Source organism: Salmo salar, chromosome 13, assembly GCF_965601325.2.
Source record: "Salmo salar chromosome 13, fSalSal1, whole genome shotgun sequence".
NCBI classification, from domain to species: Eukaryota; Metazoa; Chordata; class Actinopteri; order Salmoniformes; family Salmonidae; genus Salmo; species Salmo salar.
Genome location: NC_138303.1, coordinates 32,434,944 through 32,460,236, shown reverse-complemented (window position 1 = coordinate 32,460,236; position 25,293 = coordinate 32,434,944). Strand labels below are relative to the sequence as shown.

At 41.7% G+C, this 25,293-nt stretch overlaps 1 protein-coding gene across 3 annotated transcripts in view; it reads left to right on the top strand.

The window, feature by feature from the left end:
* The first annotated feature begins 1,139 nt into the window (after positions 1-1,139).
* The window catches only part of nadka (NAD kinase a), a 37,415-nt gene continuing 13,261 nt past the window's right edge, over positions 1,140-25,293 (top strand). For 2 of the 3 annotated variants that reach the window (XM_014135409.3, XM_014135408.3), the window contains exons 1-3: positions 1,140-1,368; positions 12,266-12,427; positions 19,217-19,300. In XM_014135409.3, coding sequence (XP_013990884.1) covers positions 12,279-12,427; positions 19,217-19,300 — 233 coding nt within the window. In that variant the 5' untranslated portion in view covers positions 1,140-1,368; positions 12,266-12,278. Of the gene's footprint in view, positions 1,369-12,265; positions 12,428-14,061; positions 14,231-19,216; positions 19,301-25,293 lie in introns of those variants that run through there. The other variant, XM_045693140.2, reaches the window with a different exon arrangement.

Here is a 25,293-nt window from a genome sequence, read left to right as displayed (position 1 = left end):
GTCTGTCCTGTTGAGTTTTGATGTAAGGTCTTAACAGCAGGTAGCCTAGTGGTTCTCGAGCATTGGGCCAGTAACCGAAAGGTTGCTAGATCGAATCCCCGAGCTGACAAGGTAAAAATCTGTCGTTCTGCCCCTGAACAAGGCAGTTAACCCACCGTTCCTAGGCCGTCATTGTAAATAAGAATTTGTTCTTAACTGACTTGCCTAGTTAAATAAAGCTTTAAAAAAATGTAAATGTTTTACCTTATCTGGAAAATGTAAGTTATCCCGTGAGAGCGTTTGTTCCTAAAATACTTTGGTGTTTTAGGTGTCAGGTTTATGGGCATGTTGCAGCACTATGAAGGAGGGAGAATCCTTGATGTGAGAAGTGTGCAGGAGGGCATGAAACAAAGAAATGTGTAGTGTCGGTGGAGAAAGTTGTGGGGGTGCCCATGGGTCTTGAGATGGGAGGTGTCCGGTGAGAGAAAGGCAGGTTGAGGTTGCTAGGGTCAGAGTAGTACAGAAAGTGTTGTAGAGTTATGGGAAGAATATGTGCTTCAGTAAGGTAGGTTTATTGGCATTCATAGCTATGGTTGCAATTGCATTGCAGAAGTGGATCAAAAGTCACAGAAAATAGAGGTTGTGGGGCCGTGGCAGAGAAATGCTTGGGATTGCGAGGTTTTACTTCAGAACAGTTGCAGGGGGTGTTGAGTGGTCTGGAGTAGGATTAGATGGATTAGATGGGGTAAATAGTGGAATGAGGTGTTTTTGTATTTTGTTTTTAGAGAGGGCTAATAGTTGGCAGGGTAACTTTTCCTTTTCCCCAATTGTATAGTACCGTATCACAAATAATTTAATATAGGAAGTTCCCTGTGGCTCAGTTGGTAGAGCATGGTGTTTGCAACGCCAGCATGGTGTGTGCAACGCCAGGGTTGTGGGTTTGATTCCCACAGGGGGCCAGTACAAAAAAAAAAATGCATGAAATGAAATGTATGCATTCACTACTGTAAGTCGCTCTGGATAAGAGCGTCTGCTAAATGACTAAAATGTAAAATGTAGGAAGGCCGTGAATGGCCTCACACTCCAGAACAGTAGGTGGCGGTGTATGCAACTTAAATTTGATGCGATCAGCCAACACTATCCCGAAGAAGAAGTCACAGGCCGCTGCAGGGATACAGCTGGATACTATTGAACGTCAGACAGTTTTCTACCAGGAAGCCGAAGATCGTATAAGTGAAGAAGAGGCAGTTCGAGGGAACAGTAATGGAGAAGCTTTGATCCAACGTTTCCCACGCCACTTCGACACGAAGTGATTTTCATAGCAGGTTAAGAGAGCATTTTCGGCCCCAATTCTTCGTGGCATATCATAACGGCGTGTTACCTCAAACGGTGAGCTACCTTGAAGGCGTTGATGTAAAGTAGCTAGCTAGGCTAGTTTGCTTGATAGTCATCAGACACGCTAGCTAGCGCTTAAAAGTTAGCTTGGACAGCTAGTCCGGCTTTCTCCGTTGAAGCTGGTTAGTTAGCTACATTTTTAGCCTGACAGATATGCTATCAGATAGCTCACTAGATAGTTAGCCTGAACTAGTTAGGTAGCATGCTTAACTAGTTAGCATGCATAGCTAGCTAGGTACATGTTGTGTTGCTGTTAATTGAACTAACGTTTAGGTAAATACAGTAGGTTGTAAACCGACGCCGAAAAGTGGTTGCTCGATCTACGTCGAGGAAGGAGAGTATTGTTTAGTAATCGACAATGAAATAAGCTTATGGTTACTGTTGAATTTGTTGGCACCTTAAATTCTTGAACATTTTCTCAGAAAAAGTAACAAGTTCCAACTCTGTCTGCTCAGGCAAAAACGTGTAAACTTGGAACCAATCAGTACTCCCATACGTACCTCTCATGATGAAGGCAACCAATGGCCTGCTTCTACCTAGCTAAAATGGAAATACAGCCTCACATGAAATAGTGATCCGTATGTCAGCCGTCTGTGTGTTAAGTCAGAGGGACTAACTAACTTTAGCTCCCAAAGACCGAAGGAAGTAAGATAAATATTATTTTGAGTGCACTTGAAATATGCAGCATGCTATACGAATGGTCTTGATGTGCCTGCTTCCGAAGCTAGTGTTTCATGAGCTATTTCTCAGTGAATTCAATTTTGAATCATGTTTTGGCATAATTGTTTAATTTCAAGTAACTAGTTGCAGGCTCAAATCAAATGTATTTGTCACATACACATGGTTAGCAGATGTTAATGCGAGTGTAACGAAATGCTTGTGCTTCTAGTTTCGACCATGCAGTAATATCTAACAAGTAATCTAACCTAACAATTCCACAACAACTACCTTATACACACAAGTGTAAAGGAATGAATACGAATATGTACATAAAAATATATGAATGAGTGATAGCCGACCGGCATAGGCAAGATGGTATAGAGTACAGTATATACATATGAGATGAGTAATGAAGGGTATGTAAACATTATATAAAGTGGCATTGTTTAAAGTGGCTAGTGATACATTTAATTACATCAAGATGGCAAGATGCAGTAGATGGTATAGCGTACTGTATATGCATATGAGGTGAGTAATGTAGGGTATGTAAACATTATTTAAAGTGGCTAGTGATAAGTTGATGAATTTTTCCATTATTAAAGTGGCTAGAGTTGAGTCAGTATGTTGGCAGCAGCCACTCAATGTTATTGATGGCTGTTTAACAGTCTGATGGCCTTGAGATAGAAGCTGTTTTTCAGTCTCTCGGTCCCCGCTTTGATGCACCTGTACTGACCTCGCCTTCTGGATGATAGCGGGGTGAACAGGCAGTGGCTCGGGTGGTTGTTGTCCTTGATGATCTTTTTGGCCTTCCTGTGACATCGGGTGGCGTAGGTGTCCTGGAGGGCAGGTAGTTTGCACCCGGTGATGCGTTGTGCAGATCTCACTACCCTCTGGAGAGCCTTCCGGTTATGGGCGGAGCAGCTGCCGTACCAGGCAGTGATACAGCCCGACAGGATGCTCTCGATTGTGCATCTGTAAAAGTTTGTGAATGTGTTTGGTGACAAGACGAAATTCTTCAGACTCCTGAGGTTGAAAGCATTCATTCAAACAGCACTCTCGTGAGTTTTGCCAGCAGCTCTTCGCAATGCTTGCTGTTTATGACTTCAAGCCTGTCAACTCCCAAGATTAGGCTGGTGTAACCGATATGAAATGGCTAGCTAGTTAGCGGGTGCACGCTAAGAGCGTTTCAAACGTCACTCGCTCTGAGACTTGGAGTAGTTTCTCTTGCTCTACATGGGTAACGCTGCTTCGAGGGTGGCTGTTGTCGATGTGTTCCTGGTTTGAGCCCAGGTAGGAGCGAGGAGAGGGACGGAAGCTATACTGTTACACTGGCAATACTAAAGTGCCTATAAGAACATCCAATAGTCAAAGGTATATGAAATACAAATCGTATAGAGAGAAATAGTCCTATAACTACAACCTAAAACTTCTTACTTGGGAATATTGAAGACATGTTAAGAGGAATCACCAGCTTTCATATGTTCTCATGTTCTGAGCAAGGAACTTAAACGTTAACTTTTTTACATGGCACATATTGCACTTTTACTTTCTTCTCCAACACTTTGTTTTTGCATTACCAAATTGAACATTTTTCATTATTTATTTGAGGCTAAATTGATTTTATTGATGTATTATATTAAGTTAAAATTAGTGTTCATTCAGTATTGTTGTAATTGTCATTATCATAAATAAATACAAATCGGCCGATTAATCGGTATCAGCTTTTTTTTTGGGCCCCCCAATAATCGGTACCGGCGTTGAAAAATCATAATCGGTCGACTTCTAATTGAATATGTCCGTAAACACACCAGCCAGCTGGTCTGCGCATGCTCTGAGGACGCGGCCCGGGATGCCGTCTGGACCTGCAGCCTTGCGAGGGTTAACATGTTTAAATGTTTTACTCACGTTGGCTACAGTGAAGGAGAGCCCGCAGGTTTTGGTAGCGGGCCGTGTCAGTGGCACTGTATTGTCCTCAAAGCGAGCAAAGAATTTGTTTAGTCTGTCTGGGAGCAAGGCATCTTGGTCCGTGACGGGGCTGGTTTTTCTTTTGTAGTCCGTGATTGACTGTAGACCCTGCCACATACGTCTCGTGTCTGAGCCGTTAAACATTCAATCATATAATTTTCATATAAATCCAAACAAAATAATGTAGATAGAAAGATGGCATGTATGCTAGAATGGAGGTTTAAAAACGACAGCTGCATATGTATATTAGCCAATACATATGGCATAACATAAGCGTACCTTGCAATGCGAACTTTTCTAAAAACAGTTGTACAATGCACTCTGCAATTAAATGACAAGAGTTTGATTTCTAAACCAGATACTTTCTCAAATAGAAACTGCCCAATACTAGGGCTGGGAATTGCCAGGTACCTCACCATATAAACTCAGCAAAAAAAGAACTGTCCTCTCACTGTCAACTGCGTGTATTTTCAGCAAACCTAACATGTCTAAATATTTGTATGAACATGAATCAACAACTGAGACATAAACTGAACAAGTTCCACAGACATGTGACTAACAGAAATGGAATAATGTGTCCCTGAACAAAGGGGGGGGGGGGGTCAAAATCAAAAGTAAGTCAGAATCTGGTGTGGCCACCAGCTGCATTAAGTACTGCAGTGCATCTCCTCCTCATGGACTGCACCAGATTTGCCAGTTCTTGCTGTGAGATGTTACTCCACTCTTCCACCAAGGCAACTGCAAGTTCCCAGACATTACTGGGGGAAACGGCCCTAGCCCTCACCCTCCGATCGAACAGGTCCCAGAGGTGCTCAATGGGATTGAGATCTGGGCTTCTCGCTGGCCATGGCAGAACACTGATATTCCTGTCTTGCAGGAAATCACGCACAGAACGAACAGTATGGCTGGTGGTATTGTCATGCTGGAGGGTCATGTCAGGATGAGCCTGCAGGAAGGGTACCACATGAGGGACCCTGTAACGCACAGCGTTGAGATTGCCTGCAATGACAACAAGCTCAGTCTGATTATGCTGTGACACACCGCTCCAGACCATGACGTACCCTCCACTTCCAAATCGATCCCGCTCCAGAGTACAGGCCTCTGTGTAATGCGCATTCCTTCAACGATAAACGCATTCCTCACCCCTGGTGAGACAAAACCGTGACTCGTCAGTGAAGAGCACTTTTTGCCAGTCCTGTCTGGTCCAGCGACGGTGGGTTTGTGCCCATAGGCGACGTTGTTGCCGGTGATGTCTGAGGACCTGCCTTATAGCAGGCCTACAAGCCCTCAGTCCAGCCTCTCTCAGCTTATTGCGGATAGTCTGAGCACTGATGGAGGGATTGTGCGTTCCTGGTGTAACTCGCGCAGTTGTTGTTGCCATCCTGTACCTGTCCCGCAGGTGTGATATTTGGATGTACCGATCCTGTGCAGGTGTTGTTACACGTGGTCTGCCACTGCGAGGACGACCAGCTGTCCATCCTGTCTCCCGTAGCGCTGTCTTAGGCGTCTCACAGTACGGATATTGCAATTTATTGCCCTGGCCACATCTGCGGTCCTCATGCCTCCATGCAGGATGCCTAAGGCACGTTCACGCAGATGAGCAGGGGCCCGATGAGAAAGGCCTCTTTAGTGTCCTAAGTTTTCATAACTGTGACCTTAATTGCCTACCGTCTGTAAGCTGTTAGTGTCTTAACGACTGTTCCACAGGTGCTTGTTCATTAATTGTTTATGGTTCATTGACCAAGCATGGGAAACAGTATTTAAACCCTTTACAATGAAGATCTGTGAAGTTAATTCGTAAAAAATCCAAATATCTTTGAAAGACAGGGTCCTGAAAAAGATGGGTTTATTATCAAGATACTTAGTTGAAGTCGGAAGTTTACATACACCTTAGCCAAATACATGTAACCTCTCTAGGGGGTGTGGGACGATAGCGTCCCACCTGGCCAACATCCAGTGAAATTGCAGAGCGCCAAATTCAAAAACAGAAATACTCGTTATAAAAATTCATAAAACATACAAGTGTTATACATCGGTTTAAAGATTAACTTCTTGTTAATCCAACCACGGTGTCAGATTTCAAAAAGGCTTTACGGGGAAGCATACCATGCGATTATCTGAGAACAGCACCCAGCAGACAAATCATTAAAAACAGTTACCAGCCAAGTAGAGAATTTACACAAGTCAGAAATGGCAATAAAATGAATCACTTACCTTTGATCTTCATATGGTTGCACTCACAAGACTCCCATTTACTCAAATGTTCGTTTTGTTCGATAAAGTCCCTCTTTATATCCAAAATCTCAGTTTTGTTCGCGTTTTGTCCAGTAATCCACAGGCTCAAAGGCAGTGACAAAAGGCAGACGAAAAATCCGAAAAGTATCAGTAAAGTTCGTAGAAACATGTCAAACGATGTTTATAATCAATCCTCAGGTTGTTTTTAGTCATAATAATCAATATTTCAACCGGACAAAAGCTTCTTCAATATAAAATGAAAACAAGAAATGCGTGCTCTCGGTTGCGCACATGAAAAACCTCGGACACAGTGTCCACTCATTCAGTGGTCTTACACCCTCATTTTTCAGAATACAAGCCTGAAACAATTTCTAAAGACTGTTGACATCTAGTGGAAGCCATAGGAAGTGCAATTTGAGTCCTAAGTCGATGTAATCTGTATAGGCAGCCAATGGAAAACTACAAACATAAAAAAAAATCCCACTTCCTGGATGGATTTTTCTCAGGTTTTCGCCTGCCATATCTGTTATGTTATACTCACAGATATTATTTTAACAGTTCTGGAAACTTTAATGTTTTCTATCCAAATCTACCAATTATATTCATATCCTAGCTTCTGGGCCTGAGTAACAGGCAGTTTACTTTGGGCACGCTTTTCATCCAGAGGTGAAAAATAGTGCCCCTACCCTAGTGAGGTTAAACTCAGTTTTTCACAATTCCTGACATTTAATCCTAGTAAAAATTCCCTGTCTTAGTTCAGTTAGGATTACCACTTTATTTTAAGAATGTGAAATGTCAGAATAAAAGTAGAGTGATTTATTTCAGCTTTTATTTCTTTCCTCACTTTCCCAGTGGGTCAGAAGTTTACATACACTCAATTAGTATTTAGTAGCATTGCCTTTACATTGTTTAACTTGGGTCAAACATTTTGGGTAGCCTTCCACAAGCTTCCCACAATAAGTTAGGTGAATTTTGGCCCATTTCTCCTGACAGAGCTTGTGTAACTGAGTCAGGTTTGAAGGCCTGCTTGCTAGCACACGCTTGTTCAGTTCTGCCCACAAATTTTCTGTAGGATGAGGTCAGAGCTTTGTGATGGCCACTCCAATACCTTGACTTTGTTGTCCTTAAGCCTTTTGCCACAACTTTGGAAGTGTGCTTGGGCCATTGTCCATTTGGAAGACCCATTTGCGACCAAGCTTTAACTTCCTGACTGATGTCTTGAGATGTTGCTTCAATATATCCACATAATTTTCCCATGTCATGATGCCATCTATTTTGTGAAGTGCACCAGTCCCTCCTGCAGCAAATCACCCCCACAACATGATGCTGCCACCCCGTGTTTCACGGTTGGGATGGTGCTCTTCGGCTTGCAAGCCTCACCATTTTTCCTCTAAACATAACAATGATCATTATGGCCAAACAGTTCTATTTTTTTTTCGTCAGACCAGAGAACATTTCTCCAGAAGTACGATCTTTGTCCCCATGTGCAGCTGCAAACCGTAGTCTGTATTTTTTATGGCGGTTTTGGAGCAGTGGCTTCTTCCTTGCTGAGTGGCCTTTCAGGTTGTCGATATAGGACTCGTTTTACTGTGGATATAGATACTTTTGTACCTGTTTCCTCCAGCATCTTCACAAGGTCCTTTGCTGTTGTTCTGGGATTGATTTGCACTTTTCGCACCAGGAGACAGAACACGTCTTGTTCCTGAGCGGTATGACGGCTGCGTGGTCCCATGGTGTTTATACTTGCGTACTATTGTTTGTACAGATGAACGTGGTACCTTCAGGCGTTTGGAAATTGCTCCCAAGGATGAACCAGACTTGTAGAGGTCTACAATTCTTTTTCTGACATCTTGGCTCATTTCTTTAGATTTTCCTATGATGTCAAGCAAAGAGGCACTGAGTTTGAAGGTAGGCCTTGAAATACATCCACAGGAACACCTCCAATTGACTCAAATTATGTCAATTAGCCTATCAGAAGCTTCTAAAGCCATGACATCACTTTCTGGAGTTTTCCAAACTGTTTAAAGGCTCAGTCAATTTAGTGTATGAACTAATGACCCACTGGAATTGTGAAATAATCTGTCTGTAAACAATTGTTGGGAAAATTACGTGTCATGCACAAAGCAGATGTCCTAACCGACTTGCCAAAACTATTGTTTGTTAGCAAGAAATTTGTGGAGTGGTTGAAAAACGAGTTTTAATGACTCCAACCTAAGTGTATGTAAACTTCCGACTTCAACTGTAGGTCCCGATACAATATGTATTGCGATTCTATATGTATTGTAATTGATACTGTGATTTTGTGATTTGATGTTCCAAACATATTTCTCACCATATGTCTGCTGCAGAGAGACTAGAGCCATGAGAAAATGAGTTTTGATCAGTCATGGAAAATGTGTCTTGAAAAGAAATGGTTTCCCTATTTAAAAAGATGGATAACAAGCTATGTAGGAAAAATAAGGGTTTTGATGCAGGATACAGCCAACTAGCGCAAAAATAATTTACGTACTGTTGAGATTAGTGTTTTTTGAGGTCGGTTCTAATAAAAAATAATCACTTTTTTTAGACATGAAATGCATTGTTGGTTTAACGCTATAACACAAAATACAACATTAACAGTCCCATGGTGGTAGTGACAGCCAATTTATGCACATTACTTATTAACCATTTTTTTATTCACATTACTTTAATAAAATCTTTCAGTTGTGTATATTACATTTGTTTTATTTGATGACTATTTCATTCCAAGTCATCTCTATAGAGTTTCTGTCTGACAAAATCACTATTTTGTAATTCTCCAAAGTAAATAAGGCATACTTTCATGGCTGCTGAATACCAACTATCAATCACTTACATGTAATTTCTGCTAGTGATAATTTGCGACGCAACAGCTGTTCTCTGTATCCCCTCACAGTTGTGCATTCTTCTCTCTTTTTCGTAGCAGTTGTAAAAGAAACACAGACCAGACGCGCAATGCATTATAGTCAATTACCACATTTTATGCGCTATGTAGAATATTGGCCTGTTGAAAACTACAACGCCCTACTACATCGCACTGTTCAGGCTGGATCTGATTTATCTCCAGAGAAACTGTGCTGTCTGCACATTGAACTCGTAGAAAAACCTGAACAAAACGGAATTCAAATAACTGAACTGTCAATTTATTATATATATTTTTTTACTAATCACCAAAACTTAGATTAGTGCTGAGCGATTAACCAATCATAAAAAATGATATCCCGATATGCAACATATTTTTATCACTGCCCAATACCATAGTTGGCATGCATTGGAATATAAGGTATGGAGAATGATAAAGACCTTATAGGATTATAGAAAAAGCAGTTGGGAAATTAATGTTTCTTTTGGTTTTAGATTAACTTTCATTATGCGGCGCACAATTAACCAAGCGTCGTCCGGGTTAGGTCAGGGTTTGGCCGGACTTAACCCAGCGTCGTCCGGGTTAGGTCAGGGTTTGGCCGGCCGAGATGTCCTATCGCGCTCTAGCTACTCCTGTGGTGGGCCTGGCGCATGCACGCTGACACGATCGTCAGTTGTACGGCCTTTCTTCCGACACATTGGTGTGGCTGGATTCCGGGTTCGGCGAGCAGTGTGTCAAGAAGCAGTGAGGCTTGGCAGGGTCGTGTGGCTCTCCGTACAGGAGTTACAGCGACAGGACAAGAATTTGGATATTGGGGAGAAAATTGGGTAAAAAGTAAGAAGAAAAAAAACACTTTCATACTCATCTTCTAAGAGTTGATGGTGCCAATCCAATCATTGTTCTGCTAAATATGACTGAGCTTGAGACATGTTTTTCATAATGTACGTTTTATGCATATACATTCGAACAAAGAACACAATCACAAATAGTGTTTCACCATTTATTGAATATGTAGACCAAAAGCAAAGGTGTCTCAGGCAGCATTTGAAATATCTAAATATACCAATCAATGTATATCAAGTGCAGTGGAGGGCACAATCTTAGTGTTGCAGTCCAGAAATGAGATCATTACCATTTGTCAAAAGCCTGGGTCTCTGATGGAGGCTGTAGAACTGTCATCAACGAGTGCTTCAGTATTTCCCCCTTCTCTCTAGGAGAATTTGTGTGCCCAGGCACCATAGGCATATCGAAATGATCCCACCCTGGTCACCGATGTAGAGAGGGACAAGTGCCTTAGCAGAATGCAATCTAAAGCTTGTGTGGTCCAAAGATGACAACTCTACCATCTATGGCAAAAGCCTGGAGGGACAATATAATTCTCACCACTGCATGTAACAATAGTAGAATCTGTTTGTCACTTGTCAGACTGATTCTACATTGAATTTGAGATGCTCATAAACAAGCTTGTGTATCTGCAGTTGGTGGTGTTCAACTTTAAAATGCACTATACTGTGAAAGACAACAGGAAAATACATGTGGTCCCAATGTCTAAATAGGGAGGGCAGAGCTTGTTCAAACTGCAGTAGGATAGTTCTCCTCACAGGTGAATGAATCAGCCCATGCTTGGTGAATAGCACTTGGTTGATCTCTGGGAGCAGGACACAGGAGAGCTGGATAGATCATGTGAGACAAGAATAATTCAAATAAATCACCACAGCAAAGGAATGTAGTTCGTGATCTAGAAAATGTACATCCTGGCAGTCTGAGGCAGGGTGCTCTGCAATCATCCTCCAACTATTGACTGGGATAATGTGGCATATCTTGTCATTATGAATTTAATTAGTGGGTCCTGCCTTGACGACTGTATTAGCTTTACAATACTTGTCCTATAGATTTTTGTAATCTTAAATTATTACTTGGAATAAACTGACAGCTAAAATGCTCCTTGTCCCGGAATGACATGCTAGCTAGTGATAAAGCTATCTTCTCCTGCTAGCTAGCAATAGATCTACTTGTTGTAATTAGCTAGCAAGATAGTAAAGTAGCTAAGGTTGTTTAGAGTCATTTTACAGCTTGCATTGATGGTATAATGATTCTGTAACTACAACTAAATAAAATACTTTACCTGATAGAGCAGTTTGTCGAACGGAGATCTCTCGAGCAGTCACCAACTGTCTACTGCCTTTGGTATGGATCATGTCATTGGCAGACGTGATTAGCAACAATAGTACCATGGATAGTACACGTGTTGTGATTGGTTTACAGTGTAGTACTCGGCAGTGTTTGCCTGTCCAGCTAGCAAACATAAAATGTAGGTATTTAGGAAAAATTTGGAAGAATTGACATTGCCAACCAACAGAAATGTGTTAAGAAGAAATAAATACACACTTGTGTAAAAACCAGCTCCTCCATTGACAGTGATCAATCATCTCAAAAACGAAAGCGGGGTTTAATAACCTTGCCGTAGAGATGCACTAGTACTAGCCAAGTTACTTGTCATACCAGCAGTGGTTAGACTATTTTGGAAAAGCGAGCTAGCTAACTTAGCTGTAACAGATAGCTAGCAAGGTAGCTATATCTCGCTATTAGTACTGCAGTAGCTAGCTAGCAAGTAAACAATGTGTTGACTGGATTGCGATCATACTTCACTTTATATGTAACTAGCTAGCTATCTAGCTAACGTAATGCTGAAAGAATGATCAACGCAATATGATAGGTAGCTAGTAATACTTCATGGGTAATGTAATCTGCACAGTCGGTGTTTCTATGCAATTTCTTGAGCCTCCATACATACAGATACAAGGTCTTTTCAAAGTTTGTCATATACCACTGACTAGCTTGATACTTTGTATGCTAAATGTTGCACATACATGCTATAACGTTACCAAAAAGACAAAATGCTTAAGTTTATCTTGCATGAGTACTAGGTACACTGACCTTGCGTTCTAAGCTAGCCGCTGTATCATTTGGCGTTTGTCAACAGTAGCCCAAAGCTGAAGCTTATAGACTCATATCATATAAGGTTCAACTCTGGGCTATGTGAACAGTAAAAGAGACACACTTTTGAAGGCAACCGGTTACCCTGCCTTGTTGACTGTGTAGACCTGACGCCTCCATTTCTGTCCCCTCTTGGCCTGTGTTTCCTATCAGACTGTGAGCTGAGATGGAAACTGGAGAGCAGGTTGGAGTGGAGGCTGTCCCCTACTGCTGTTCTGACTTCGATGGTGGGGAGACCCCTGCCCGTGGCCTGGCCATCCGCACCAGAAAGACCCGCAGCCTGAGCACCTCATCTGCCACTGCTTGCGACTACAGGTACCGTATTATCACGTTTTCACTTCACCGTGTAGAATACTAAAATAAACGATGAAACAATCAAATTTAAAGTCACTCTTGGTTTTCTCAATACCCTATTTTTTGGTTATTCACTTTGACTTTTTCATTTTCAATGTGTATGCGCAAATTGTATATGCACACTTCTGGGAGTGCAAGGTTTCTCCCCAAAGAATGTAACTGTAGCACTGCGCCACCCTGTGGATTGGCTGCACCACTATGTATATATATATATATATATAAAAACGCAACATGTAAATTGTTGGTCCCGTGTTTAATGGGATAATATTAATGACCCCAGAAGTGTTCCATACGCACAAAGCTTATTTCTCTCCAATTTTGTGCACATTTGTTTACATCCCTGTTAGTGGCAATGTTTCCTTTGCCAAGGTAATCATCCACCTGACAGGTGTGGCATGTGAATAAGCTGATTAAACAGCATGATCATTACCCAGGTGCAGCTTGTGTTGGGGACAATAAAAGGCCACTCTAAAATGTGCAGTTACGTCACACAACACGGTGCCACAGATATCTCAAGTTGAGGGAGCGTGTAATTGGCATTCTGACAGCAGGAATGTCCACCAGAGCTGTTGCCAGAGAATGTTACTTTCTCTACCATAAGCTGCCTCCTCGCTGTTTTAAAGAATTTGACAGTACGTCCAACCGGCCTCACAACCGCAGACCACACCACCCCAGGACCTCCACATCCGGCTGCTTCACCTGCGGGATCGTCTGAGACCAGCTGCTCGGACAGCTGATGAAACTGAGGAGTGTTTCTGTCTGTTGTCAAGCCCTTTTGTGGGGGAAAACTCATTCGGATTGGCTGGGCCTGGCTCCCCAGTGGGTGGGCCTATGCTCACCCATGCCTGCACTGCTGCCTAGTCATGTGAAATCCATAGATTAGGGCCTAATGAATTTTAAATTGAATGATTTCCTTATATAAACTGTAACTCAGTGAAATTGTTGCGTTTTATATTTTTGTTTTGTGCACAAGTTTTTGTATTGTTCATTTTAGGCCAGGCACCACATCCCAATAGGGTAAAAACAATTGCTCTAGTATGGACAAAATAGCAGATACAGGCAGTTACAAACTTTTAGCCCCCCCTGTGCCGTTCTCAGCAGCACCACTACCTTGTTTGAGAATCCTGCATGCTACAACCATGACTGAACATCTGGTGTTGGCAAAAGGTTACTGTGTGTTAGTGTTTTAGCGACTGAGAATGAGGCATCTGTCGTATGGTAGTGAGTATGACAGTTGAATCAACATAAGAGATTTCCTGGTGAGCAATACTTTTCAGATAACACACAGACCCATAATTGCCACTTTCACACTTAATTTATTCCGTCTTGGTAGGCCTAAATGTGCTAGCCTCTCCTTTGCAGTGTGGTTTGAGGTTGACAGAGTCCATATACGCAACCCATTACGACATGTCCGTGGTTTGAAATTGCACCATCTCAAATGTGAAATACTGTACAGTCCCTCAGACAACCAGAGCAGAGGGTTCCAGGAAACGACACATCAAGTGTGCTTCCCCACGGTGGATGATGCAAAGAGTGGAGGGAGTGTGTGTGATGGCAACTACCAGCTGAGCCCTCCGTGAATTATCATTGTCTTAAGCCTCACACACACACAGTGTGTTTGTCTGCAGCCTGTAGTGTAGTAACAGATGGCAAACTTTTAGAACCAGACAGCTAATAGGATTTGCTAACCTGAGTCACGTGACCTGACTGACCAGACGGCCTTCTGAGAGGGGAGGGTCCTCTTATCCAGCGCCATCAGAGCAGGTGAACTCTTAGCCCAATTGGAAATGGCCTTTCACCCCTAATACAATCTAAGTTCTAAAACAAGTACTGGTATTTTAATGAATTTTAGAAAATATGAGTTCAGGATTTTTCCACTGCTGCACTCGAGGCTGGCTGGTCTATCTGTATTTGAGAACTTAGATAAAAGGTCACTGTGTGTGAAACTGAATGTTTCTTTGGTTGCAGCCTAATTTATTATGTTCCTATTTCATTATTTGCTGTTGCATTATTTCCAAAGCTGAGGTTGGACATTAAAGTTTTAATCAGTGTTTGAGATAAATAGTATTTCTCAATTGGTATAGCTTAGAAATTTCAGATGGGTGATGAGGGTGTTGCATAATATCAAATTTAATTTGACTTCCTTCCTAAATAATGTGTATTACCAGCCCTAGAAATTAATCCTACCTGTATCTGAAGACATGTTAATAGCTTCCAACATCTCCTGAAAATTGCCCCCCCCCCCCTTAACAACACAAAATGTAAGTAGAATTGTCAAAATATAATACTTAGAGCGGCAATTATTTTGCAACCTCTCATGGTAAATCAAAGGGTATGAAAGGGTATCCTGAGGCGTCTCGGCACATTTACACTACCGTTCAAAAGTTAACACCTACTCATTCAAGAGTTTTTCTTTACCATTTTCTACATTGCAGAATAATAGTGAGGATATCAAAACTATGAAGTAACACACGGAGTCATGTAGTAACCAAAAAGTGTTCAACAAATTAATATATTTGAGGTTCTTCAAATAGCCACACTTTATCTAAATGACAGCTTTGCTCACTCTTGGCATTTTCTCAACCAGCTTCATGAGGTAGTCACCTGGAATGCATTTCAATTGACAGGTGTGCCTTGCTAATTTAATTTGTGGAATGCCTTAATGCGTTTGATCCAGTCAGTTGTGTTGTGACAAGGTAAGGGGGGGTATACAGGGAGAGCCCTATTTGGCAAAAGACCAAGTCCATATTATGGCAAGAACAGTTCAAATAAGCAAAGAGAAACGACAGTCCATCATTACTTTAAGACATGAAGGTGAGTCAATACGGAACATTTCAAGAACTTTGACATTTTCTTCAAGTGCTGTCGCAAAAACCATGAAGCACTATGGTGAAACTGGATCTCATGAGGACCGCCATAGGAAAGGAAGACCCAGAGTTAACTCTGCTGCAGAGGATGTTAGTTACCAACCTCAGAAATTGCAGCCCAAATAAATGCTTCAGAGTTCAAGTAACGGACACATCTCAACATCAACTGTTCAGAGGAGACTGCATGAATCAGGCCTTCATGGTCGAATTGTTGCAAAGAAACCACTACTAAAGGACGCTGAAAAGACTTGCTTTGGCCGAGAAACACGAGCAATGGACATTAGACCGGAGGAAATTTTTCAAAATTTGAGATTTTTGGTTTCAACCGCCATGTCTTTGTGAGACGCGAGAGGTGTGTGTGTGTGTGTGTCTGAACGGGTGATCTCCTCATGTGTATTTCCCACCGTAAAGCATGGAGGAGGTGTTATGGTGTGGGGGTGCTTTGCTGGTGACACTGATTTATCTGTGATTTATTTAGAATTCAAGGCACACACAACCAGCATGGCTACCGCAGCATTCTGCAGCGATACGCCATCCCGTCTGGTTTGCACTTAATAGGACTATCATTTATTTTCAACAGGACAATGACCCAACACACCTCCAGGCTGTGTAAGGGCTATTTGACCAAGAAGGAGAGTGATGGAGTGCTGCATCAGATGACCTGGCCTCCACAATCACCAAACCTCAACCCAATTGAGATGGTTTGGGATGAGTTGGACCACAGAGTGAAGGAAAAGCAGCCAAGAAGTGCTCAGCATATGTGGGAACTCCTTCAAGAATTTAAATATAAAAGCTTCACTTATTCAAAAGTTTTACTTGAACCCTAAATGGTTCTCAAGTAGATTACTAAGAAAAGCTCATCCGTTGTTTAAAAATGCCCTTTTTGCCTTTGTACAGATTGCCATGTCTCATTTTCGATTAATTGAAAATTATATACTTTGAAAAAAGTCTCTTTTTCAAACAAGCTTTGCAGACCTGGCTACAATTTAAATTTCATCCCCCTGAAAAGATAGAAGAAATAAACTCAGCAAAAAAAGAAACGTCCCTTTATCAGGACCCTGTCTTTCAAAGATAATTCGTAAAAATCCAAATAACTTCACAGATCTTCATTGTAAAGGGTTTGAACACTGTTTCCCATGCTTGTTCAATGAACCATAAACAATTAATGAACATGCACCTGTGGAACGGTCGTTAAGACACTAACAGCTTACAGACGGTAGGCAATTAAGGTCACAGTTATGAAAACTTAGGACACTAAAGAGGCCTTTCTACGGACTCTGAAAAACACCAAAAGAAAGATGCCCAGGGCCCCTGCTCATCTGCGTGAACGTGCCTTAGGCATGCTGCAAGGAGGCATGAGGACTGCAGATGTGGCCACGGCAATAAATTGCAATGTCCATACTGTGATACGCCTAAGCCTGCGCTACAGGATGGACAGCTGATCGTCCTCGCAGTGGCAGACCACGTATAACAACACCTGTACAGGATCGGTACATCCGAACATCACACCTGCGGTACAGGTACAGGATGGCAACATCTGCCCGAGTTACACCAGGAATGCACAATCCCTCCATCATTGCTCAGACTGTCCGCAATAGGCTGAGAGAGGCTGGACTGAGGGCTTGTTCTAAGGCAGGTCCTCACCAGACATCACCGGCAACAACGTTCTCTATGGGCACAAACCCACCATTTCTGGACCCGACAGGACTTGCCATTACAGGCAATCTCAACGCTGTGCGTTACAGGGAAGACATCCTCCTCCCTCATGTGGTACCCTTCCTGTAGGCTCATCCTGACATGACCCTCCAGCATGACAATGCCACCAGCCATACTGCTCGTTCTGTGTGTGATTTCCTGCAAGACAGGAATATCAGTGTTCTGCCATGGCCAGCGAGGAGCCCGGATCTCAATCCCATTGAGCACCTCTGGGACCTGTTCGATCGGAGGGTGAGGGCTAGGGCCGTTCCCCCCAGAAATGTCCGGGAACTTGCAGGTGCCTTGGTGGAAGAGTGGGGTAACGTCTCACAGCAAGAACTGGCAAATCTGGTGCAGTCCATGAGGAGGAGATGCGCTGCAGTACTTAATGCAGCTGGTGGCCACACCACATTCTGACTTACTTTTGATTTTGATCCCCCCCTCCCCTTTGTTCCGGGACACATTATTCCATTTCTGTTAGTCACATGTCTGCGGAACTTGTTCAGTTTATGTCTCAGTTGTTGACTCTTGTTATATTCATACAAATATTTACACATGTTCATTTTGCTGAAAATAAACGCAGTTGACAGTGAGAGGACGTTTCTTTTTTTGGTCAGTTTGTTATGGCTGAACTCAAATGTGCTGTTTGATAAAATACCTGTTATGGGAAAGATGTTTGAAAAGGGTATTTTGTTCTTAAATTATATTGTAAATTGTAATGGTAGAGTTATGTCCTTCATGGAGTTATCAGAATTGTACAGGAAGGTCTGCTCATTCCAAGAGTACAACCAATTGATTACAGCGTTACCCCAAAAATGGAGGATGCAGGTGGCAGTGGGAGGAGGTAGGGAACTGGTCTGTCTGCCCAATATAAAGGATCAAAACTGGCGGAGGATACTTCCCTAGCATAAATAGGGAAGTATACCAGTTTCATTTGAGGACCAGGATGTTGACAACTGTGCCACAGATTGCAAAATAGTTGGGAAGAGATTTTTTATGTACCTATTCCATGATACAAGGTGTATGAGTTGATATATAAAACCACGCCAGATTCAAGACTTTGTGCTTTTCAGCTAAAATTATTAAATAGAATTCTTGCCACCAGCAAAATGTGGAATATTTGGGGCATAAAATCATCGAAGCTTTGCAGATTTTGTTGTGAGGATACAGAATCAATAGACCGTTTATTTTGGTATTGGTCTCAGGTTCAGGAATGGCTGAAAATGCATGGCATTGATCTAAAATTGACCCTAGAAATCGTACTGTTAGGAGATCTGGAGAGATCGGGTCAGTCAATTACTAAATACTCTTAATAAAAGTATTTATCTTCAACTCGCAATCTATGGTTTCAATTAGATAGAATGGAATTGTACGTTAAACATCACAGCACAGTTGAAAGGTATGTGTTGCGTATAAATCCGAAGAAGGTGGCCAGCAGAGATAGGTGGGATGGGCTGAGGGTTGGGATGTGGAATTGGAGACAAGTGGGAGTGGAGTTGCAGTGCGGGAGATGGAATAATGGTCAAAGATAAAAGTAAAAAAAATTATGTTTGAATGACATTGGGGGGCAGTGTTTTTACAGCTAATGCCGGTTTGCCTGAGGCTGATGCTGTGCAGGTGTTTATACACATGCAAATACATACTCTCTCATTCAAATAAATGCTTGAATGGTTAGTCTGTTGGATGACTGGTATAGTGTAGTTGTTGAGCGGCTTCACTGCAAGTATATTGTATGTTTCGGATAATGATTATATAAAAAAAAAAAAAATTGAAGTCTGTTGGAAAAGCATTCCAGGTGAAGCTGCTTTAGAGAATGCCAAGAGTGTGCAAAGCTCTCAAGGAAAGGGTGGCTACTTTGAAGAATCTCTTTTTGTTTAGCACTTTTTTGGGTACTACATGATTCCATATGTGCTATTTCATAGTTTTGATGTCTTCACTATTCTACAATGTAAAAAATAAAGAAACCCTTGAATGAGTAGGTGTTCAATACATTTTTGATTGGTAGTGTATAGTTATTACTTTCTGATTTATTTTTTTTATTTTTTTAAGTAGCTATTTTCACCTAAACACAGGGAAGGAACAAGAAGGGTTTGATTTGAGGAAGAAGTCTGGAATTATTTTCATTTTGGTTGTTATCAGTATAAAAATAATCACTTGCCTTTTTCTCTTTGTCATTCAAATGTTTCAGGAGAAATCAATCTCTACATGGACCAAGTCCTGTGACCACTTTTGGACCGAAAGCATGTATGCTGCAGAATCCACACGCAGTCATGTAAGTCCCTAACAACTGAAGTTTTTAAATTACACATGGTGCTTGTGATTCTTACCAACTGTGGGGAGGGAAGAGTCACTTATTTTCCACACAGTTAATTAGCATGTATTGAGTAATTGTTTAGTGCATGCTTTTTCGAGCAGTAGTTCAATCAATTATTAGTCAAAAAATCTAAAATTGACTTCACTCCACCCTGACTTGATATTTCATTAAGAATATTTTATATATTCTGGATAAAATCTCTTCCTGCTAAATGGTTATTGAAAAAAAAAAAAACTAATTTTGTTAACATCGCCTTAGAAGGAAGTCAGAACCATGCCACGCTTTTGTCTGCTGCTATTGATTGGCGCAATTTCCTGTGCTTAAGATTTATGTGTATCATAACATATTTGAATCCAACCCATAACTCAATATAAATTGCCTAAGGTAAGAAACTTGGATCACTTTCATTGAGGGCCAAAATAGTTTGAATGACTCCTAAATGGTATGTGGACTCAAGTGGAAACTTTTTTCATTTGTAATTACACTGAACCAGTCAGACAACATGGACTGTTAAGCTGCACCCAATAAGTAAATTCTTCTCCATTCCATTGGGGTCAAGCTAGGCTTTGTTTGTCAACCGACATAACATGGTTAAGGTTATACTCTGCAGCTTTCCCATGCTGAAGATGGATCTATGACAGAACAGAGAGCCGGTGAAGTGATCAGCACGCTTCTGTATACATCTGGCCCTTCTTTTGACACTGTTAACAAACCTCCAAACGAGCTTTAATGCCATACAACACTCCTTCCGTGGCCTCCAACTGCTCTTAAATGCTAGTAAAACGAAATGCATGCTCTTCAGCCGATCGCTCCGCCCGCCTGCCTGACTAGCGTCACTACTCTGGACGGTTCTGACTTAGAATATGTGGACAACTATAAGTACCTGGGTGTCTGGCTAGACTGTAAACTCTCCTTCCAGACTCACATTAAGCATCTCCAATCCAAAATTAAATCTAGAATCGGCTTCCTATTTCGCAAAAAAGCCTCCTTCACTCATGCTGCCAAATATACCCTTGTAAAACAAGACACGTTCATCTGTACAAACAATAGTACGCAAGTATAAACACCATGGGACCATGCAACCGTCATACCGCTCAGGAAGGAGACGCATTCCGTCTCCTGGTGCGAAAAGTGCAAATCAATCCCAGAACAACTGTAAAGGACCTTGTGAAGATGCTGGAGGAAACGGGTACAGAGGTATCTATATCCACAGCAAAACAAGTCCTATATTGACATAACCTGAATGTCCGCTCAGCAAGGAAGAAGCCACTGCTCAAAAACTGCCATAAAAAAGCCAGACTACGGTTTGAAACTGCACATGGGGACAAAGATCGTACTTTTTGGACAAATGTCCTCTGGTCTGATGAAACAAAAACAGAACTGTTTGGCCATAATGACCGTCGTTCTGTTTGTAGGAAATAAGGGGAAGTTTAAAGCTTGGTCGCAAATGGGTCTTCCAAAAGGACAATGACCCCAAGCATACTTTCAAAGTTGTAGAAAAATGGCTTAAGGACAACAAATTCAAGGTATTGGAGTGGCCATCACAAAGCCCTGACCTCAATCCTATAGAAAATGTGTGGGCAGAACTGAAAAAGCGTGTTTGAGCAAGGAGGCCTTCAAAACCTCACTCAGTTACACCAGCTCTGTCAGGAGGAATGGGCCAAAATTCACCCAACTTATTGTGGGAAGCTTGTGGAAGGCTACCTGAAATGTTTGACCCAAGTTAAACAATTTAAAGGCATTGCTACCAAATACTAATTGAGTGTATGTAAACTTCTGACCCACTGGGAATGTGATGAAATAAATAAATAAAAGCTGAAATAAATCGTTCTCTCTATTATTCTGACATTCCACATTCTTAAAATAAAGTGGTGATCCTAACTGACCTAAAACAGGACATTTCTACTAGGATTAAATGTCAGGAATTGTGAAACTGAGTTTAAATGTATTTGGCTAAGGTGTATGTAAAATTCTGACTTCAACTATACAGTGAGGGGGGAAAAGTATTTAATCCCCTGCTGATTTTGTACGTTTTCCCACTGACAAAGAAAGGATCAGTCTATAATTTTAATGGTAGGTTTATTTGAACAGTGAGAGACAAAATAACAAAAAAATACAGAAAAATAAACCTACCATTACCATTTCTTTGTCAGTGGGAAAACGTACAAAATCAGCAGGGGATCAAATACCTTTTTCCCTCATTGTGTGTATACATACATACATACATACATACATACATTTTTGCTATTTTATACAAAATAGAAAACTGAAATTACATTTACATAAGTATTCAGACCCCTTACTCGTACTTTGTTGAAGCACCTTTGACAGTGATTACACCCTCCAGTCTTCTTGGGTATGACACTACAAGCTTGGCACACCTGTATTTGGGGAGTTTCTCCCGTTCTTCACTGCAGATCCTCTCAAGCTCTCAGGTTGGATAGGGAGTGTCGCTATTCAGCTATTTTCAGGTCTCAGATGTTTGATTGGGTTCAAATCCATCCCCTGGCTGGGTCACTCAAGGATATTCAGAGACTTGTCCAGAAGCCACTCCTGCGTTGTCTTGGCTGTGTGCTTAGGGTTGTTGTCTTGTTGGAAGGTGAACCTTCGCCCCAGTCTGAGGTCCTGAGAGCTCTGTAGCAGGTTTTCAACAAGGATCTCTCTGTACTTTGTTCCGTTCATCTTTCCCTCGATCCTGACTAGTCTCCCAGTCCCTGCCACTGAAAAACATCCCCACAGCATGATTCTGCCACCACCATGCTTCACCGTAGGGATGGTGCCAGGTTCCCTCCAGATGTGACGCTTGGCATTTAGGTCAGAGTTCAATCTTGGTTTCATCAGACCAGAGAATCTCTTGTTTCTCATGGTCAGTCTTTAGGTGCCTTTTGGCAAACTCTAAGTGGGCCTTTTACTGAGGAGTGGCTTCCGTCTAGCCACTACCATAAAGGCCTGATTGGTGGAGTGCTGTAGAGATGGTTGTCATTCTGGAAGGTTCTCCCATCTCCACTGAAGAGCTCTGCCGGTGTGACCATCGGGTTCTTTGTCACCTCCCTGACCAAGGACTTTCTCCCCCTATTGCTCAGTTTGGCCGGGCGGCCAGCTCTGGGAAGAGTCTTGGTGATTCCAAACTTCTTCCATTTAAGAATGATGGAGGTCACTGTGTTCTTGGGGACCTTCAATGCTGCAGACATTTTTTGGTACCCTTCCCCAGATCTATGCCTCGACACAATCCTGTTTCGGTGCTCTACGGACAATTCCTTCGACCTCATGGCTTGGTTTTTGCTCTGACATGCACTGTCAACTGATCTTATATAGACAGGTGTGTGTGCCTTTCCAAATCATGTTCAATCAGTTGAATTTACCACAAGTGGACTCCTATCAAGTTGTAATAACATCTCAATGATGATCAATGGAATCAGGATGCACCTGAGCTTAATTTAGTCTCATAGCAAAGGGTCAGAATTTCTTTTTTACGTTTGCAAAAATTTCTAAACCTGTTTTTGCTTTGTCATTATTGGGTATTGTGTGTAGATTGCTGAGGATTTAAACATTTTTTTAATTGATTTTAGAATAAGGCTGTAACGTAGCAATGTGGAAAAAGTCAAGGGGTTGGAATACTTTCCGACGGCACTGTATACCGAAGTATGTGGACAACCCTTCAAATTAGTGGATTCGGCTATTTCAGCCATACCCGTTACTGACAGGTGTCTAAAATCGAGCACACAGCCATACAATCTCCATAGACAAACATTGGCAGTAGAATAGCCTTACTGAAGAGCTCAGTGACTTTCAACGTGGCATCCTATACCTTTCCAACAAGTCAGTTCGTCAAATTTCTGCCCTGTTAGAGCTTCCCCGTTCAACTGTAAGTGCTGTTATTGTGAATTGGAAATGTTGTTGCACCTAGACATCTCGGCTGCAAAGTGGTAGGCCACACAGGCTCGAAGAATGGAACCACAGTGCTGAAGCAGTGCTAAAAATCGTCTGTCCTCGGTTGCAACACTCACTACCAAGTTCCATGCAAGGTTCATACAGAAATGTTTTGTCAAGATCGGTGTAGAAGATCTTGACTGGCCTGCACAGAGCCCTGACCTCAACTCCATCGAACAGCTTTGGGATGAACTGGAACGCCGACTGCAAGCCAGGCCGAATCGCCTCCAACATCAGTGCCCGACCTCACTAATGCTCTTGTGGCTGCTGTGGGGACTTGCCTCCATTCAGTGTTCCAACATCTAGTGGGAAAGCCTTATCAGAGGAGTGGAGGCTGTTATAGCAGCAAAGGGGGGACCAACTCCATATTAATGCCTGTGATTTTGGAATGAGATGTTCGACGAGAAAGTGTCCACTTACTTTTGGTCATGTAGTGTAAAACACAGGACAATTACTTTTTTTAGACTACACTGGGCCTTTAAGACACTGGTCAGACACTCTGAGCCAGGAGTAAAAATCTATTCATCAAAGTTTCTCAGCTGGTGAACAAGACAATTTGAGATTGTGGAAAATGTGATTATGCTCTATGACATTGTTGCAAATTATGGGGAATAACCAATCTCGAGGAGGCATCGCCGGCTGTAGATTTGTTTTGTGATTTTGCGTTCCAAAGGGACAACTTGAAATAGTGATACATGGTGTAGTTTAATTAAATTGAAACGAAAGTGTGATGTGACGGTATATCATGTGAAATAGGCCTTCAAATCATTGTCAAAACTGCAGGATATTATGTTGCATGTACATTACTGTTAAAAAGTTTGGGGTCACTTAGAAATTTTCTTTATGGGTTGATCATTCAGAAATATACAAATATTATTCCAAATCAATTGTTGGTATTGCACGGGAAACGCTCACTTATTGCCTTATCGATAATCAAGACTTCTGCTTGTTACTCTTCATGGACAGCTCATGAGGTCTCCTCAATATCTGCCGAATAGGCTTCAGGTTTAGTTTTTATTTTTACCCATAAGAGTATAAGTAAAATATCTCTATTCTCAGCACTTACGACTGGTTTTCTACTCTGAGGCGCTTTGTGGATACAGGCTGAGATCACACATTGTGGGATAGTCTGCGTACAGCACATGAAAGACTCTTACCAAAGCAGTTTGGCTGCCCCTTAGAGATTGGCCAGAGCCTCACTTGGCCCTTGACTCGGGCCATCATGTAACTTGGTTATTATACTGTCTGCTTTAAGCAGCAATAATAGATGGATTGTGACTACATACGTTCACACACACACATGCATATTAACTCCACACACTTACATAAATACACTTTCACACTCTTTACATGCCATGCTGCTACTCTATCTATCCTGATTGCGTAGTCACTTTTACCCCTACCTACATCTACATATTACCTCAACTACCTCGTACCACTTCACTTCGTCTCATTATTGTTATTTTATACTATTTACTTATTTTGTAGCAAATTTGTCTAAATGCTCTTAACTCTGCATTGTTGGGAGAAGGCTCGTAAGTAAGCGTTTCAAGATAGTCTACATCTGTCGTATTCGTCGCATGTGACAAATAGAATTAGATTGGATCAGCATCTTCAGGTGCAAAGCCTGTGGGCTGGCTATAAGTAGCAGAGAGAGCCTATAAAACCGATACAGCCTGCCTATCAGCAGTGTTGGAGAAAGAACTCAATTTCTTGCGTAAAAGTATAGATACTTTTACTTGAGTAACGTTCTATTAAAAAGCTGAGTCACCCAATAAAATACTACTTGAGTAAAAGTCTAAAAGGATTTGTTTTTAAATTTACTTAAGTATCAAAAGTATACATTTCAAATTCCTTATCAAGCGAACAACACGTGATCATCATTTTCTAATTTTTACTTATAGCCAGGGGCACACTCCAACACTATTTACAAAAGATGCATTTGTGTTTAGTGTGTCCGCCAGACCAGAGGCAGTAGGGATGACCACGTGTTCTCTTGATAAGTGCATCAATTTCAGTTT